The following is an 18,002-nucleotide window of genomic DNA, read 5'->3' as shown; positions in this document are numbered from 1 at the left end:
ACAGGCCTGGCTCCTCTCCAGCCTTGACCAAACTCAAGGCCTTGCCCCAGCCCCTGCCAACCCCTGCCCTGGGGCCCCTGGGCCCTCAGGCAGCACCCCCCTCCTCCCGGCTGTTAGCCTGGGAAGGGGGCCAGACCCTGAGCTCAGACCTTGGCGATTCCAGAGTGTCTGAGGCCCAGAGCCAGCCCCGCCAGCCCGGCCAGACATGCAGAAGGGGGAGGGGGTACAGGGTGGGCACCAGAAGCCATTTAAAGGGGGGGGGGGCTGGGTACTCTCCCTCCAGGAGCACACCCGACCCTTCCCCCTCCCCCTTCCTCTCCTCATTCTCCCGGTCTTGTTCCTTACCATTACCTCCTCACTCCCTAGGTCCCTATTAAAAAAAGGGGGGGGGGGGGGCTGACAGGAAAGCTGGTTTCCAGCTTTGTTCTTCCAGCTCCTTTTCAGGGACCCCTCACTGAGCCCCTGGCCAAAGGGAGTGCGCCAGCACAGCGGAGAGGTGGCGGGGTGACAGGACCCCCACATGTGCAAGAGGGGCTGGCGAGAGGCCTGGGCTCCAGCCGCACCTGGACTCCCCTCCGCGCGGGACCTGGGCATCGCTGCTCCTCCGCCCCAGCCTCGGTTTCCCGCTCCGATGGGGCGGGCAGCGGTCTAGGCCGGCCCCCCGCCCCGCCCCGCCCCGCCCCGAGGAATCTGGCGGCCCGGCCGCCGGCCCAGGTGAGGGCCCTCTGGACGGGGCCCAGCGCGGCGGGTTCCGGCGGGGCGGGCATCTGGGGTGGGGACCGCCCCCAGCCTCCACTCGCCCGCACCTCCTCGCTCCTCCAGGCGGGAGCGGCGACGCTTTAAGCCGAAGGAAAACTGTCTCCCTGGCCGGGGGCCAGCGCCCCAGCCCCCTCGCCGCGGCGCAGCCGGGAAAACAACTGCTCACTTCTCCCCGCGCCCTGCCCGCCGCCCGAGTCCAGCCGCCCGGGAGGCGCGGAGCGGGCCGGCCGCCCTCGCTCCTCCTCCCGCCGCTCCTCGCCGCGGCCTCCTCGCGCCTGCCTCCGTCCGGGGCCTTCGCGGGCTCGGGCCCGGCTCGTGGCTGGGCTGCCGGCCGGGCGGTGGAAGTTTGGGGCTCCCCGCGTCCAGCCTCCATCTCCCGGCCCCGCCGCGCCCGCCGTCCGCTCCCCGCGCGCTTCCTCCCTGCCCTCCCCCCGGGCGCCGGGACCGTCGCCCCCGTCCAGGCGCGCCGCCCGGGTCCTGCGGCCCCGGATGCCCGGGCCCCGAGGGGCTGCAGGCGGCCTGGCCCGTGAGATGCGCGGGGCGGGGGCGGGGGCGGCGGGGCTGCTGGCGCTGCTCCTGCTGCTGCTGCTGGGCCCCGGCGGCGGGGCCGAGGGGGGGCCGGCGGGGGAGCGGGGCGCCGGCGGGGGCGGGGCGCTGGCCCGCGAGCGCTTCAAGGTGGTCTTCGCGCCGGTGATCTGCAAGCGGACCTGCCTCAAGGGCCAGTGCCGGGACAGCTGTCAGCAGGGCTCCAACATGACGCTCATCGGAGAGAACGGCCACAGCACCGACACGCTCACGGGCTCCGGCTTCCGCGTGGGTGAGGACCGGGGCGCGGGCCGGGGAGGCGGGCGAGGCCGGCCCCGGGACACAGGCGGGATACGTGGCAGAGGAGGCCGTGGTCACTGGGGCCGAGAGCAGCTCTCTGGGGACCGGGGCCCCAGGGGCGTCAGGGGGCCGGGGCCCGAGTTGGGAGGGCTGCTTGGCTGCGGGGACTTCGCAGCGCTGGGCTGGGGCCGAGGCCTGAGTAAGGTGTGGGGGAACGTTGGGGTCCTGGATGGCACAGACTCCAGGAAGGTGCGGGGTTCTGAGGAGTCAGGTCAGCACACGGGGCTTTGCGGGATGTGAGCTGGGGGCGGGAGACCTCAGAGAAGGTAAATACGCCCCCAAGAAGCGGACTTGCTGGAGGAAACAGGAAAAGTCATTAAAAATGCCTCAAGTCAGGCCGCCAGGGGTAGGCACCTGCATGCTCCGGGGGAGGAGCTAAGGTCAGGCTGGGCCGAGAGACTTAGTTACCGGGAAGTCTGGGAGCAGGAGGGGTGTTGAGGCCCAACAAGTGGCTGCGGGGCTGGAGCGGGGGCTGCCTTGGTCCTCATCCCTGCTTTCCTGGTGTCCCTCTGTGCCATCATGGAGGGCATAAGCTCTAACCGCTCTGCCTCGGAGGCCCTCGGTCTCCCTGCCAACCAGCCCTCATGACTCCCCAGTTCCGCCTGCAGCCCACCCCTTCCCCAGCATCTCTCTTCAAAGGCCAGGCCTGGGGCTCAGCTCTCCTCCCCCGGGGCCTGCGGGCCAGGCGCAGGGAGGTGTCCCGGCAGTAATTACCTCCTGGACAGGGTAATTAGGCTGGGCCCAGGATGGCACTAGCAAAACAGCCCCTCTTACACATGCCTGTACTCAGACCCACTCGCTGAGGGGGCTCACAGTTCTCACGAGGTGTGTGCATGCGTGTGTGTGCACAGGGCAGACAGGCGCACATTGGGCTTTGGTGTGGCGCACTGTGATTAAGTGCGTATTTCTTTGTGCTGTCCTCCTGGGTGCGTGTCTCCAGTCACCGTGGGAGTGTCGATGTGAACCTGTGTTGGTGTCAGAACGAGTCTGTGAATGTGTAAGACAAGATGACTGTGCAGGAGTGTATGTGGGCCAGACCTCCCAGGCCCCCTGGCCATCCTGCCCAAGCTGCTGTCTCCATCCCTGCTGCCCACATCCCCCAGGCTTGGTGCCCAGGCCACAGTGGGCGGGTGTCACTGGGAGGTCACCCTCACCGCTATGGGTGACTCACTGGGAGGCAGGAAGGAGAGGATCCTGCCTCCCCCGGCCCCAGACACACCCCTTCTGCCCTGAAAGTCCCGGCCCCAAGAGACCAGGCAGGATGGGCTGGGCTGGGATGCTCTTGGCCAGGCCCTGATGGCCATGGACGTGAGCTGACCCTCTGAGGTCCTCCAGGTGTCCAGGAGAGCCGCACCCCACCTTCCCTTCTGGAGAGTGAGGGCATCCTGGGCAGGCAGGAGAGGGGCTGGGTCCAGTGCGTGAGCTCAGGGCCCCAAGGCTGGATGTCGGGCTGGGATGTGAGTGTGTGTGATAGAGACCGAGGTCCCGTCCTCTCACTCAGTCACTCCTTCCCCCTGCACCTCGCTGGAGCCCAGAGCTGAGGCAGACCTGGCCCCGCGCTTCAAAGCACCTTTATCGTGTGGGAGACAGACATGACTGTAACGGCCAAGTCAAGTGCCAGGCAGAGCTGGAGCAGAGGGCGATAACTCAGGAGAGGGCACAGGGGTGGCTGGGCTGTGAGGAGGAGAAACTGACCCGGGAAGGGTAAGATGGGAACGTACAGAGATGGGGACGGCTCTGAAGTGGAGGGAATAGCATGAATGAGCCCCTGGAGGCAGAGGATGTGGCTTCTTTGTAGTGGGAGTGAGTCCTGCGGAATGGGGTGGGTGCGCACGGAAAATGCAGAGGGGATGGGCTGAAGGAGAGTTCGTTCTGGGTCATCGAGAGCCTTAAATGTCCCAGCAAGGAAGCCAGCCTCGAGCAGGGGTGTGACTCTGCCAGGGCTTTGCTTGAGGTGGGGGAGGGGTAGGAGAGGGGTGCTGGGATGTGAACAGGCAGGAGAGAAGCAGGGAGCCAAGGAGTCTGTGGCAAGGCTCAAAGCAAGGGAGAGGCAGAGGGCGTGGGGAGGAGGGGAGATGGACTCATGAGGCTGCGCAGAGGCCAGACTGCGCGGGGTGGGAGCAGAGAGATGGGCCTCCAGGCTCGCCTATGAGTGGCCAGGGCAGGCCGGGATTCCTGGTGGTCTGAGGTCAGAAGAGGGGGCTGTCAGGATGATGATTTCTGACCGTGTCCCCTGGGGTGCAGGTGCCCAAGAGAGGTCCCAGGGAGCTGTAGCTACAGGTGTGGGCATTGCTGGCAGTGGTGAAGGGTGGGCCGGGGGATGGCAAGGCAGAGGGAGGGAGAGGGACAGGCAGAGCCCAGAGGGGGCTGAGGCCTGAATCGAAGGAGACTGTAGGAGAGGAAGTGCCAGGTAGAGATCGCATCCCAGGAAAGGCAGAGGAAAGCCCGGAGAGGGAAAGGCTGTTCCGTCACCGTTTGTACTACTGACTAAGTACCTGTGTCAGGCACTGTGCTAAGCATTAAAAACAATAATTTTCTTTATTGATTTCAGAGAGGAAGGGAGAGAGAGAAACATCAATGATGAGAATCATTGATGGGCTGCCTCCTACACACCCCCTACTGGGATTGAGCCCACAACCTGAGCATATGCCCTTGACCCTTCAGTCCATAGGCTGACGCTCTATCCACTGAGCAGACCAGCTAGGGCTGTGCTAAGCATTTGTTCAGGCATCACCTAATTTAATAGACACACATGCCTACAGACGAGGCCACAGGCACAGGGAGAGGACGTAAGTTCTTAGGGCCACATAGCGGGCACATGGCCTCCTCGCTAGGATTTAAGTCCAAGACTTAAGGCTCAGAAGCCAACATGGGTAGAAGGATGTTGGGGAACCCAGAGAGCGGTTTCTGTGTGTTTATGATGTGTTACAAAAACCATGGATGTGGGTTCCCAAGGAGGACAGAGCCAGTGGGTGGCAAGGAAGTAGGAATGAGGGGGGAGACAGGATGTGGGAGAGGGACTGGGCCTGGGTGCTGGGTGCTGGGATGGGGCTGACTGAGCCCTGACCCATCTCCCTCCCCAGTGGTGTGCCCTCTGCCCTGCATGAATGGCGGCCAGTGCTCCTCCCGAAACCAGTGCCTGTGCCCTCCGGACTTCACGGGTCGCTTCTGCCAGGTGCCTGCCGGAGGAGCTGGCGGAGGCACGGGGGGCTCAGGCCCTGGGCTGGGCAGGGCCGGAGCCCTGTCCACAGGCGCGCTGCCGCCCCTGGCTCCAGAGAGCGAGTCTGTGGCCAGCAAGCACGCCATCTACGCAGTCCAGGTGATCGCTGACCCGCCCGGGCCCGGGGAGGGGCCCCCTGCCCAGCATGCGGCCTTCCTGGTGCCCCTAGGGCCGGGACAGATCTCTGCAGAAGGTACCGGTGACAGGCAGACCCGGGAGGCCTGAGTGGGCGGGTGCTAGGGTGGCTAGCCCTGGAGGGGCTCCTGGCTGCCCAGCGAGGTGCTGTGCGGGGCAGTCCTGAGGCCACTGTGCCCGCCCCCAGTGCAGGCCCCGCCCCCCGTGGTGAACGTGCGTGTCCACCACCCGCCTGAGGCCTCCGTCCAAGTTCACCGCATCGAGGGGCTGAATGCCGAGGGCCCAGGCCCCTCCCAGCACCTGCTGCCGCACCCCAAGCCCCAGCACCCCCGGCCACCCACCCAGAAGCCCCTGGGCCGCTGCTTCCAGGACACGCTGCCCAAGCAGCTCGTGAGTCTCCGCGGTCTCTCAGGCTGCCCTGACCCAACCCACGGGGATTGCTCAAAACTGGGGGGTCTGCGGGGTGAGGGGGGAGGAAAAGAGCCTCAGGAGGGAGGTGGGTGGGGCTAGGCGCCCTGTGACGGTCCATACCCCCCGCCCCCCCCAGTGTGGCAGCAATCCCCTCCCCGGCCTCACCAAGCAGGAGGACTGCTGCGGGAGCATCGGCACCGCCTGGGGCCAGAGCAAGTGCCACAAGTGCCCCCAGCTGCAGTGTGAGTGCTGGGCTCCGCCCGGGGCCCACACACTCCTCCAATCCCCCCCACCTCCCAGCTTTGGTCACACCACCCATCCGATTCCTCTGCCCCTCCCCCCTCAGTGCCCGCCCCCCCCTGCCACTCTCCTCTCTCTGCAGACACAGGGGTGCAGAAGCCAGGGCCTGTGCGTGGGGAAGTGGGCGCTGACTGCCCCCAGGGCTACAAGAGACTCAACAGCACCCACTGCCAGGGTAGGGCTGGCCAGGAGATTCTGTGGGCTGGAGGGCAGGCCAGTTGTCCCTGGGGGAGGTCCCAAGGTGTTGGAGGGAGGAGGTGGGGCTGGGGCAGGACCTTGAGGTTCTTGGAGCAGCTTGCTGTCACCCTATGGCCCCAGACTAGAGGGACCAAACTCCCACTTACCACAGACATCAATGAGTGTGCAATGCCGGGCATGTGTCGCCATGGTGACTGCCTCAACAACCCTGGCTCCTATCGCTGCGTCTGCCCACCGGGCCATAGCTTGGGCCCCTCCCGCACACAGTGCATTGGTGAGACTGGGGGCTTGGGTTCCTGGGAGGTCACAAGGCATGGGCTAGAGGGGTAAGGCTACAAGCAGCAGGGTCAGAGGTCAGAATGGAATCAAAAGTTGAATTGGAGAAACAAGGCACAGAGAAGTGGCTAAGAATCATCTGAGATCTGGGGTTAGAGGTCACATGGGGTCAGGGACTATATGGAGTCAGGGTCATATGAGACCATGGACTCGAGTAGGAGGGATAAAGTCTAGAGCAGCTAGAATTGGGTCAGCGGGTTCAGCAGTGGTCACAGAGGTTTCAGGAGTCACGAGGTCAGAGTAACAGGTCCAGGGGTCACGTATATTCAGGGTCAAATGGGGTCAGGGGCCACATGAGGATGAAGCTGGCCAGAGAGGCAAGGTCTGGAGCGGCTGGGAGGAGGGGTGTGGGCAGTGTTCCGGCCCAGATGCCCATGCCCATCACTCGCCCCCGCAGCAGACAAGCCAGAGGAGAAGAGCCTGTGTTTCCGCCTGGTGAGCCCTGAGCACCAGTGCCAGCACCCGCTGACCACGCGCCTCACCCGCCAGCTCTGCTGCTGCAGTGTCGGCAAGGCCTGGGGGGCGAGGTGCCAGCGCTGCCCAGCGGATGGCACCGGTGAGCCTGGGGCGTCTGGGGCTAGGGGGCTGCCTAGCTGTGTGCCTGTCCAGGAAATGCTCACTTCTCTGCCCCTTGCTCTGGCCACAGCTGCCTTCAAGGAGATCTGTCCAGCTGGAAAGGGCTACCACATCCTCACTTCCCACCAGACACTCACCATTCAGGGCGAAAGCGACTTCTCCCTTTTCCTGCACCCCGACGGGCCACCCAAGCCCCAGCAGCTGCCTGAGAGCCCCAGCCGGGGGCCACCACCTGAGAACGCAGAGGAAGAGAGAGGTTTGGCTTGACCCTTTCTCTTCTCTGACAGACACTGAACCCCTAGACCTGACCCCTTGACTCCTGATCCATGGACCTGACCTCACAGTGTAACTTCCAACAACGAATCGCTGTCCTAACCACTGACCTCCAGAGCTGACCCTCTCACCCTAAGCAAGATTGTAATCCCAGGACTTAACCCCCGATCGACAGGACCTGAGGATCCATTGCCCTCCAGATCTAATCCTCTAACCCCAGAACCCCTTTGATTTCCAGACCAGGCCATTGATTCAGCCCAAATGCTGACCCTAGATCTGACCTTTTGACCCCTGACCTAGGGATCTGACCCTAGCTATAACCTCCTAAACCTTATTCTATAACCCAAGGACCTTGACCAATCAATCACTCTCCCTCTCTGTTCCCCTGACCTGTGCTGCAAGCACTCCATGACCCCAGGATCTAACCCTTGACACTTGACCCAGAGACATGATGGTTGAGCCGTAACTACAAATACCCGACTGCTGACCCCAGACTTGACTCCCTTCTCCAGCCCAGCACTTAATGGCCCCGTCTTCTTCCCTTTTAGGGGTGAGCACCGACTCAGTGAGTATGAGAACCTAGGCGGGAGGGACAGGGAGGCAAAGAAGACACAGCGGGCTCATGCTGCTGTCACCTGCAGCCAGGGATCGAGGAGCAGTCCGCACAGCAGAGCCACCCGACCGCCACCACATCTCCTGCCAGGCCCTACCCTGGTGAGATGGGCACCGAGGGGCCGGTCCCCAAGGGCTTCACTGCAGGGGGAAGGTCACAGCCTAGGTCCCAGGGGCGGCGAAGCTGGGTGTGAAGTTTCCAGCTGATGGCCTGTGGAGAGGGGGGCCCCTCGCCCCCCCCTCCCCTCTGATGGCTGTGTGTGCTGCCCCCAGAGCTCATCTCCCGGCCCTCGCCCTCCACCGTGCGCTGGTTCCTGCCCGACTTGCCCCCGTTAGAGATCGCCCCTACTCAGGTCACAGGTAAGACCCGTCCGCCTAGTCCATGCCCTGGGTAAGCCCTGCCCCTAGCTTAGTTTACCTCTGTTCCGCCCTCCCTCGGGTCAATCTGGAGCTATATCACTTATCTGGGGCTTATTGTGCACCAGGCATGGGGACCCCTCCGTGTGCAGCAGAGAGCCCACTCTGCCATCAAATGATCTGGGTATTATGGTGACCAACCCAGTCTGAAAGCCTTTGTTCCTTCATTCAACAGATATTTATTAAGCACCTACTATGCGCCAGGCACTGTTTAAGTGCTGGGATACAGTAATAACCAAAACAGACCAAAATTCCCTGTCCTTGCAGAGGAGGCAGACAACAAACAGATTAATGAATAAAAATCTAGTCTGTCTCATAAATGCTATGGAAAAATAAATAAACCAGAGAAGAAGAAAGGAAATGTGTGGGTTGTGATAATATGTAGAGTGGCAAGGAGAGAAGACTTTCTGAGCAGGGCTTTAAAGATTGTTAGAAGTTAAGAAGGAGAAGGTTGGTGAAAAAACATTCCAAGTGAAGTGAAGTTTGGGCAAAGCCAATGGAAACATGAAGCTGGTGGAAGAGGGGGAAACCACACACAGATCAGTGTTTCTGAGCCAGAGCAGGGCCGGTACAGGGAGCCTTGCTAAGAGGCTTGGGTTTGATCCCAAAGGCTGTGGGAAGTGTCTGCAGGGCTTTGGGCATCATAATTGCTAGCTATAGCTGAGCAATCGCCCTGGGCCGCACTGACTGAAGAGTTCTACATGCTAAATATCCTCTAGCCTCTCCTACTCTGTGAAGTGGGCACTGTTGGCCTCATTTTCCAATGAGAAAGCTGAGGCTCAGAGAGGTTCAGTAACTTGCCCCAGGTCACACAGCTGAGCTAGATTCAAGCCCCTGTTTTTGTGGATTCCAAAGCCACAAGGGAGCTGTCAGCCTGATGGAAACCTGGAGGCTAGATTTGCCCCTGGGTGAGGGCTTGTGTGGATGGTGGATGCGCCGGAGGCCTGCACTGACTAGGACAACCCAGAGACAGCGCTGGGACTGTGGGACTGTGAGGAAGAGGCACCTGGGAGGGTTCTCAGAGGAGGGGAGGTTAAGAACGCTTAGGAGCCCTAACCCGTTTGGCTCAGTGGATAGAGCGTCGGCCTGCAGACTCAAGGGTCCCGGGTTCGATTCCGGTCAGGGGCATGTACCTTGGTTGCAGGCACATCCCTGGTGGGGGGTTGTGCAGGAGGCGGCTGATCGATGTTTCTTTCTCATCGATGTTTCTAACTCTCTCTCTCTCTCTCTCTCTCCCTTCCTCTCTGTAAAAAATCAATGGAATATATTTAAAAAAAAAAACAACAAAAAACGCTTAGGAGAGGCACAGCCTGCAAGAGCCCACTGGCCAGGTGTGTTTGGGGTAGGGCAGAGTTCAGCATCGAGGCCTGGGCTGAATGGAGGTGGGTGCGGGGAAGAGTGTCAGGGGTAGGACCCAAAGGAGGAGGAGGAGGAGGAGATGGGAAGTCCTGGGACTGGTGACAAAGAGGGTGAGAGGGGTTCCTGGATCTGGCCCCTTATGCACAACATGGGGCAAGCCACAGTTCCCAGGAACCCCGAGTCTGCCCGCCTTGGGAGGGGGAGGACATCAACCAGTGGGGGGCTAAGGTCCCTGAGGCAATGGGGGCTGAGGATATTGGTGTGACTAGGCTGCAGGGTTTAAAATATTGAGGTAACGGGGGTCAGGGTACAGTGAGTGGGACAGAATGTCAAAGGTTCTGAGTTGAGGAGATAGGGACGTCAGGGGGCTGGGGTCGTGGTTTGGGGTCATCTGGGAAGGAGGTGTAGGAAATCCTAAGACTTGGAGTGTGGGTGTGCAGGGACCCGAGGTCACGCTGTGACCAGGCTCAGGTTTCCCAATCATTAGGAATGGGGCGGGGGGTATCGAGGTCCCTACCGGGGACGCGGCAGAAAGTGAGAGCCCCTCCCCCACCCGCCCGCAGAGACCGACGACTGCCGGCTGAACCAGAACGTCTGCGGCCACGGGGAGTGCATCCAGGGCCCCTCCGGCTACTCCTGCCATTGCAACCCGGGCTACCGGGCGCACCCGCAGCACCACTACTGCGTGGGTGAGCGGGGCGGCGGGCGGCCGCGGACGGCCCTGGCTCCCGACGCGGCTCTGACGCCTCTCCGCCCTTCTCAGACGTGAACGAGTGCGAGTCGGAGCCGTGCGGCACCGGCCGGGGCATCTGCATGAACACCGGCGGCTCCTACAACTGCCACTGCAACCGCGGCTACCGCCTGCACGTGGGCGCCGGGGGGCGCTCGTGCGTGGGTGAGCAAGGCGGGCGGGGGGGCGTGCACGGGGCGGGGGGCTCCTCCCGACCCCGCCACCGCCGGTGCACTCAGCTCGCGCCCCCTTCCTTCCGCGCAGACCTGAACGAGTGCGCCAAGCCCCACCTGTGCGGCGACGGCGGCTTCTGCATCAACTTCCCGGGTCACTACAAGTGCAACTGCTACCCCGGCTACCGGCTCAAAGCCGCCCGCCCGCCTGTGTGCGAAGGTGGGGGAGCCGCCGCTCGACCTGGGGTGGGAGCCTCTCTGAGGTCGGGGTCCGGAAGCCCCGAGGGGCCGGTTCGCCTTGTTGATCCGTGACGGACGGAGGCGGCCCCGAGCGCCCAGCCGGCCAGGTTGTTCCCAAACGGCCCTCCTCTCCCCGCAGACATCGACGAGTGCCGAGATCCCAGCTCCTGCCCCGACGGCAAATGCGAGAACAAACCCGGGAGCTTCAAGTGCATCGCCTGCCAGCCGGGCTACCGCAGCCAGGGGGGCGGGGCCTGCCGCGGTGAGGGCGGGAGCGGGCCGCCTTTAGGGCAGAGGGCGGGGCTTCGAAGGCAATTGTGAGCGGGCCGTCTCGGAGCTGCTCCCGCGAGGGTCCGCGCTGGCTCCGGATGGGGCGGGGGCGGGGCTCGCGGCGGTGAGAGCCTCCTGCAGGGCGGGGCCTCCCGGGATTAGATGGTCCCCACCCCCAGCCCCACCCCCGGCGGAGGGGACCCCACGCCCGCACGATGCACCGCGCCGTGGGGCGGGCTCCGAGACCAGCCTTCTTTGCCGCAGACGTGAACGAGTGCGCCGAGGGCAGCCCCTGCTCGCCCGGCTGGTGCGAGAACCTCCCGGGCTCCTTCCGCTGCACGTGCGCCCAGGGCTACGCGCCCGCCCCCGACGGCCGCAGTTGCCTGGGTGAGCCACAGCCCTGCCCGCCGCGCCGCCTGCCACCCACTCACGCGCCGAGGGCGGGGACTGGGTCACTGGGTCTCGGACGGGTGGGCAGGAGGTAACGAATTCACCCCTCCGTTCCCTGACCTGTTCGCTCGTTTCCTCGGAGAGCCTGGCCGGGGAAGGGCCACCAGAATTTCCACGTAGGGAGGGTCTTAGGAGCGGCATTTGCAAAACACGTTCCTTAAATTAGAAGAAAAGAGATAAAAGAATGAAGGGGCTGGATAATTAATAGCCCCCGTTGCACTAGTGTTTCTTACGCCCCAAGAAGCCGTTCGGGGACATGAGGCACAGACAGCAGAGCACAGGGCTGTGGGCCTGGAAGGAGTGGGGGTGCTCTTGGGAAAGAACAGGGGGCTGGGAGCAGGGGAGGCCTGAATTGTCTTAAAAGATCACTAGGAATTAGCCAATAAAGGAGGGTGAGAGGGAAAGCACGCCAGGCACAGGGACTCGGAGGTGGAAAACAGGGCAGAGTGTGCCGGGAGCTGTGAGGTACAAGCAGGAGCAGGGCTGAGGCTGGCTGGTGAGGGGCAGGTCCCCATCCCTTGCACCCCCAGCCCCCTGAGGTTGAGTCTCATCCTGAGGGTGAGAGGCACCTGGAGCATTTAAGGGAAGAATGGCAGGATTCACTAGTTGCTTCAGCGAGTTCCCCGACGCCACGTGGAGAGTGGCTGGGCGGCTGGGAAGACTCGGGACAGAGATGCTGGTGGCTGTGAGGAGAGTGGTGCCTAGATGGTCATGAGCTGGTGCGATGTTAGAGAAAGGTTAACTGGACGTCCAGGTGCGGGAGAGGAGGGAGGGAGGGGCCCTCCAGATTTCTAGTTGGGGTGACTCAGTGGGCGGTGCTTCTCACTGGGAGAGGGTCCCCAGGAGTGGGGCATGTTTGGGAAGGAAGACACTAAGTCTCGTGTTGGACGAGCTGAGTGGGTGGTCCCTGTGGGCCTCTCAGCTGGAGATGCCAGCAGAGGGTGGCCGTGGGGACTGGAAGCCTTGGGCCAGACACACCCACCCAGAACGGGGGCCGTGGGGGCCGTGGGGACTTGAGGGTGTGCATGCTCAGCCAAGCAGGGTGGGTCCCGTGAGGGGAGCTTGGCGGAGCCTGGGGGACACTGCCGCATCGCTGGCAGGCAGGGGAATGGGAGGGGGGAGGGGGGAGGAGGGGTGGTGGGATGGCCCAGGAGCACAGCTGAGAAGCTGGGTAGGGGAGGCTTCCAGGGAGAGGAGGAGGAGCTAAATGCAAGAGAAAATCTTGTGAAGTTACTGACTGGTGACATAAGGTCCCTGTGGCCTTGGCAGAAGGCCTCTGTGGCATGATGGGAGTCGGGAGATGCAGGTGGCACCGAGGAAGAGCAGAGCTGGGGTCGCTGGGTGGGGTGCAGGGCTGGGGTGCAGGAAGGTGGGCCACGGGACAACAGGGGCAGCTGGGAGAGGAGCCGTGGGTAGGAGGACCATCTCTTGCTCTGAGGGGAGCAAGAAGGAATGGATGGAGACAATGACTTTCGGGAGGTTCAAAATCACCCTTCATTCCCCCAAGTAAACGTGAAGGGCCAGAGTTGAGTAGGGGACTTGGGAACAGTCAAGGTTTGGAACTGCCCTCGGGGCTTTCCGGAAGTTAAGGCTTGGTGGCTGGCTCGAGCCTCACTCAGCACTCAGATCCGGAGGCGGAGGGGCAGGCATGGCTCTGTCTTGGCCAGACCAGTGAAGCGAGGAGAGGTGGCCATGGGCGCCTAGGAGAGGGTGTAGGAGACCTGGAACGGCCGAGGAGAGGGAAGGAAGCAGCCTCTGAGACAGAGCCCAAGGCGGGGCAGGTCCCAGCCTCTCGTCCCAAGAGGGAGCGGCTGCCTTTGAGGTGGTTACAAACCGAGGGATCAAGGTCAGAGGCTGGGCCTGGCCGTCCACATGGATGCTGGGAGCTTCCAGGATGAGGAGGAAGACAGAGGGAGAGGGACTAGGAAGGTGGGTGCTGACGGCCATAGAATAGAGAATGGAGGCTGGCATGGGGCCCGGGCACCTCCATGGCTGGAAGGAGTCTGGGGTGTGGGCAACATCATCTTCTACCAGAGAGGGCTGTGGAGAAGCATGTTCCCGGGGGAAGCCAGGTTCCCTAACTTGCTGTGAGAAGGACAGACACACAGGAAGCATCACTGACCTGGGGAGAAAGGGAGCCATGGCAGGTGGAGGAAGGGTAAGAGCAGAAGTGAGAGGAAGGCCGGGGCGGGATGGGCAGAGGGGCTGCAGGAAGATGCCTCTTGTTTGGCGAGGATGAGCGAAGGAGGGCAAGGCCCACGCTTTTCGGAACCAGACAGGGCCAGGGTCCCTGGTAGCACCTGGCCTGGGCCCCAGGGCACCGTGTCCCGCTTGGGAGTGGGGTGAGGGTCCCAGGCTTCTCTTGAGCTCTGCTGGCCTCAGCTCTGATCTCCAGGCCAAGGGCAGGAGTGGGAAAGGGTAGGAGAGGCCTGCGGCACTGCCTCCATCCTGGCCCTCTAACCGCCCCGCCCCCATGCCCTGCAGATGTGGATGAGTGTGAGGCCGGGGACGTGTGTGACAATGGCGTCTGCACCAACACGCCAGGCTCCTTCCAGTGTCAGTGTCTCTCTGGCTATCATCTGTCAAGGGACAGGAGCCGCTGTGAGGGTAAGGGGCGCCTACAGCTGGGGGGCTGGCCTGTTCCTCCCTCCCCCAGAACCTCCACTGCCCAGGCCCCAAGTCCAGGAGCTAACCGTTCCCTCATCCAAGGTGGGACGTGGAGTGTGGGCCACACCTGGGGTCTGCGGGAAGCCTGGGCAGCCTCGGGCTGTGTGAGGAGGCAGCCCCTGAGATTCTCCACCTCTTTGATCCCCTACAGACATTGATGAGTGTGACTTCCCTGCAGCCTGCATCGGGGGTGATTGCATCAACACCAATGGCTCCTACCGATGTCTCTGTCCCCAGGGGCACCGGCTGGTAGGCGGCAGGAAGTGTCAAGGTATGGGGGGATTGGGTGTGAGCTGAGGAGGAATGGCAGGGAGCAGTGATCTAGACACACTGTTGATCTGTCTGTCTTTTCGTCTATCCATCCACTCAGGCATCCTTCCACTCTTTTACTTAGAATAACAGCAACAATGACAGTAATTACGTGGTGCCTACTATGTGTCAAATCACCTTGACATGTATTCATCCAACAAGAGTTTACTGAGAACCTACTATTTCTTGAGCAATGGCCCAGGGCTCCCAGCTCGGGGAGGCTGACGTGTAAACTGATTCCTACAGTTCAGGGTGCTGGGTGCCAAAAGTGGGCTGAACTAGTGATTCATTGCAACGGAGTGCTGACAGTTGAATCAGAACCCGAAGCATAAATAGGACCCCCTAAAGCATAACTATGTTCCCTCTCTCTTCTCAGCAGAGAGAGAAGCATGGGATGGTATTCCAGACCCAAAGACCAGTGTTTGCAAAGCACAGAGATCTGGAAGGAGCTGGTTGTGTTTTTAGGAGAGAGTAGACCCCTGTACCCTAAACACAGAGTAGAGGTGTTGGTGGTTTAAAGGGTGATGGGACTTAAAGATATTGGGAGACCGAAATCACAAGTTCTCAAATGCTGACCTGAGAGTTAGGACTTCATTCTGTTGTCAGTGGGACTGACCACCTGCTCACAATAGTTGCAAATTCTCTTTAAGATTCATAAAGTCTGCCTATGTTCACACATCTACCCACATGCAAACAGACAGGACAGGGCTTCCTGTTGTGTGTTCTTTGAAATCAAAGTGGAAATTCAGGTTCTGAACTTGTGTGAGGCCCTTGAGGCACACCCCCAGGGGAAGGGGCTGGTTTCCCCTGAGCAGCTCTCCCTGTCCCCCTCACTCCCTGAAGACATAGATGAGTGCAGCCAGGACCCGGGCCTGTGCCTTCCCCATGGGGCCTGTGAGAACCTGCAGGGCTCCTATGTCTGCGTCTGCGACGAGGGCTTCACGCCCACCCAGGACCAGCACGGCTGTGAGGGTGAGTGCCTCCCAGGTTCCTCTTCTGTCTGACCAGATGACTCCCCCGAGCTGCAGCTGGGGTTCAGAGATGCATCCTGGTCCCAGCCTCTGGAATTTGGGGAACGGGAAGACATTTCCTTTGCCTGGAAGAATCCAGTGGGGCCAGACCTGGCTTGAGGATGGAGGGTGGCCATCACTGGGTGGCTCTGGGGAGGCAGGGAGTGTGGGGAGCAGAGGGCCGAGGCCGGAGGGCCGTGTGGACAGGAAAGCACAGTGTCCGCACCCTGAGCTGCCCGTTCCTCCCTCAGAGGTGGAGCAGCCCCACCACAAGAAGGAGTGCTACCTGAACTTCGATGACACCGTGTTCTGCGACAGTGTGCTGGCCACCAACGTCACCCAGCAAGAGTGCTGCTGCTCGCTGGGGGCTGGCTGGGGAGACCACTGTGAGATCTATCCCTGCCCAGTCTACAGCTCAGGTCAGGAGCCAGCAGGCCCTTCCCCTTCCTAGACCCTCTTTCTTCGTTAGGAAAAGGATGGGGGGGAAACGAAGCTGAGAGCTCCGAGGTGAAACGCAGCCAGCACGCATGTGCCGCTCAATCCTGCCTCCTTCCTTCCGCTCTCTTTCCGCAGCCGAGTTCCACAGCCTCTGCCCGGATGGGAAGGGCTACACCCAGGACAACAACATTGTCAACTACGGCATCCCAGCCCACCGCGGTAAGCGCCGCCCACACCGCCACCGCCTGCCCCGCCCCTCCACAAGCCCCGCCCCCCACTCACTGAGCGGGCTCTGCTCCGGTGGTCGGCCTGGCTCCCGGTCCGGGCTTGCCAGGCCTCAGTGGCCCCGCAGGTGGAGGCTGCTGTGCGCTCACGGTGTGTCACTCCGCAGACATCGACGAGTGCATATTGTTCGGGGCGGAGATCTGCAAGGAGGGCAAGTGCGTGAATACACAGCCCGGCTACGAGTGCTACTGCAAGCAAGGCTTCTACTACGACGGGAACCTGCTGGAGTGCGTGGGTGAGTGCGCACCGCCCGGCGGCCAGTGAAAGCGGCCAGGAGACACGCATGACCCTGGGCCGGCTGCTCCCACCTGTTTCCTCCCTGCAGACGTGGACGAGTGCTTGGACGAGTCCAACTGCCGGAACGGAGTGTGTGAGAACACGCGAGGCGGCTACCGCTGCGCCTGCACGCCCCCGGCCGAGTACAGCCCTGCGCAGCGACAGTGCCTGAGCCCCGAGGAGATGGGTGAGGCCCGGCCTGCTGGCTGGGAAACAGGAGGAAGGCGGTGGCCTGGGATGAGCTGTGACACCTCCCCCCATCCATACCCCACTGTCCGTAGACGTGGACGAGTGTCAGGACCCCGCAGCCTGCCACCCTGGCCGCTGTGTCAACCTACCGGGCTCCTACCGCTGCGAGTGTCGCCCGCCCTGGGTGCCCGGGCCCTTTGGCCGAGACTGCCAGCTCCCCGAGAGCCCGGCTGGTGAGGGCGAGGGCCCTCTGCTGTGTGAAGCCTTGGGGCGCAGGTGGGTGGTCCTTGCTTTGGGCTTCTCCCTGACACGCCCCCTTCCGCAGAGCGTGGCCCGGAGCAGCGGGACGTGTGCTGGGCCCAGCGCGGAGAGGACGGCATGTGTGCGGGCCCCCTGGCCGGGCCCACCCTCACCTTTGAGGACTGTTGCTGTCGCCAGGGCCGCGGTTGGGGTGCCCAGTGCCGCCCGTGCCCGCCGCGCGGAGCTGGTGAGCCGACCCGGGAAGGGTTGGCCCAGGGGGGAGATGGGGCAGGAGCTGAGGTGCGCTGACCACGCTGACCACTGACTGCCCCTCCCAGGATCTCAGTGCCCGACATCGCAGAGTGAGAGCAATTCCTTCTGGGATGCGAGCCCCCTGCTGCTGGGGAAGCCGCCGCGCGGTGAGTGTGGGGAGGGGACGAGGCGGGAGTCGAGGCCTTCGCTGGGGGCGGCGTTGACGCCTGTGTTCTGCCGGCTGGCGCAGAGGAGGACAGCTCGGAGGAGGATTCGGACGAGTGTCGCTGCGTGAGCGGCCGCTGCGTGCTGCGGCCGGGCGGCGCCGTGTGCGAGTGTCCGGGTGGCTTCCAGCTTGACGCCTCCAGAGCGCGCTGCGTGGGTGAGCCGGGCGGGGGCGGGGCCAGAGGCTGGCGGCGGGGCGGGGCCTTGTGTAGTCCTGCCTGGACCAGAAGCTCGGGCTGTGCAGTTCCGGGCCCCTCGCAAAGTCCACACCTGTCACCCCACCTCCAGACATCGACGAGTGCCGAGAGTTGAACCAGCGCGGTCTGCTGTGCAAGAGCGAGCGCTGCGTCAACACGAGCGGCTCCTTCCGCTGTGTCTGCAAACCTGGCTACGCGCGCATCCGCCCGCACGGGGCCTGCGTGTCCCAGCGTCCCCAGCGTCGCCGCTGACACCACGTTCAACCGGGACCTCAGCGATCACCAAGCGGTTTCTGCCCGACACTGGGCGAGCTCAGCCTCTAGCTTCTGCCCGGACTCGGGGTCGGACCCAGGGACCCGCCAGGCCTGTAGACCCCTTCCAGAGCCCCGTGTCCCGAGGGTGCCCATCGGCTCCACCTGGTTTACAGGTGGATGGATGTGGGGTCTCGGGGCGCTGTCGGCCTTCCTCCCAGAGGGTGTTTCCTAGAAACTGATAAATCAGATCCTGCCTCTTTATTCTTGGCTTTTGAAGCAAATTGTATATTCACCTCCGTGGTAGGCATGGACTCT

The 18,002-nt window shown here is 62.7% G+C and overlaps 1 protein-coding gene across 5 annotated transcripts; it reads left to right on the top strand.

Annotated features, from left to right (window-relative positions):
• The first annotated feature begins 695 nt into the window (after positions 1-695).
• On the top strand, positions 696-17,948 carry LTBP3 (latent transforming growth factor beta binding protein 3). Of its 5 annotated transcripts, XM_079787794.1 has the most exons (30): positions 696-714; positions 823-1,576; positions 4,728-5,057; positions 5,187-5,389; positions 5,547-5,652; positions 5,793-5,885; positions 6,060-6,182; positions 6,642-6,800; positions 6,891-7,076; positions 7,642-7,658; positions 7,735-7,807; positions 7,979-8,065; positions 9,421-9,453; positions 10,045-10,170; positions 10,245-10,376; positions 10,476-10,604; positions 10,764-10,886; positions 11,159-11,281; positions 13,829-13,951; positions 14,163-14,282; positions 15,164-15,292; positions 15,582-15,749; positions 15,904-15,987; positions 16,160-16,288; positions 16,379-16,516; positions 16,611-16,751; positions 16,844-17,005; positions 17,097-17,177; positions 17,261-17,392; positions 17,524-17,948. In XM_079787794.1, exons 2-30 carry the CDS (start codon positions 1,249-1,251, stop codon positions 17,682-17,684), a joined length of 3,939 nt encoding a protein of 1,312 aa, XP_079643920.1. In that variant the 5' UTR covers positions 696-714; positions 823-1,248; the 3' UTR covers positions 17,685-17,948. The 5 variants fall into 5 exon arrangements, with proteins under 5 accessions (XP_079643920.1, XP_079643923.1, XP_079643921.1 ...); XM_079787795.1 differs by lacking the exon at positions 696-714 and having other exon boundaries at positions 729-1,576; positions 6,645-6,800; XM_079787793.1 differs by lacking the exon at positions 696-714 and having other exon boundaries at positions 730-1,576.
• Positions 17,949-18,002: the final 54 nt, after the last annotated feature.

The sequence above is a fragment of the Cnephaeus nilssonii genome (assembly GCF_951640355.1).
Source record: "Cnephaeus nilssonii genome assembly, chromosome: 13".
NCBI classification, from domain to species: domain Eukaryota; kingdom Metazoa; phylum Chordata; class Mammalia; order Chiroptera; family Vespertilionidae; genus Cnephaeus; species Cnephaeus nilssonii.
Note: the sequence above shows the minus strand (reverse complement) of the source record. Positions and strands in the feature narration are given on the sequence as shown.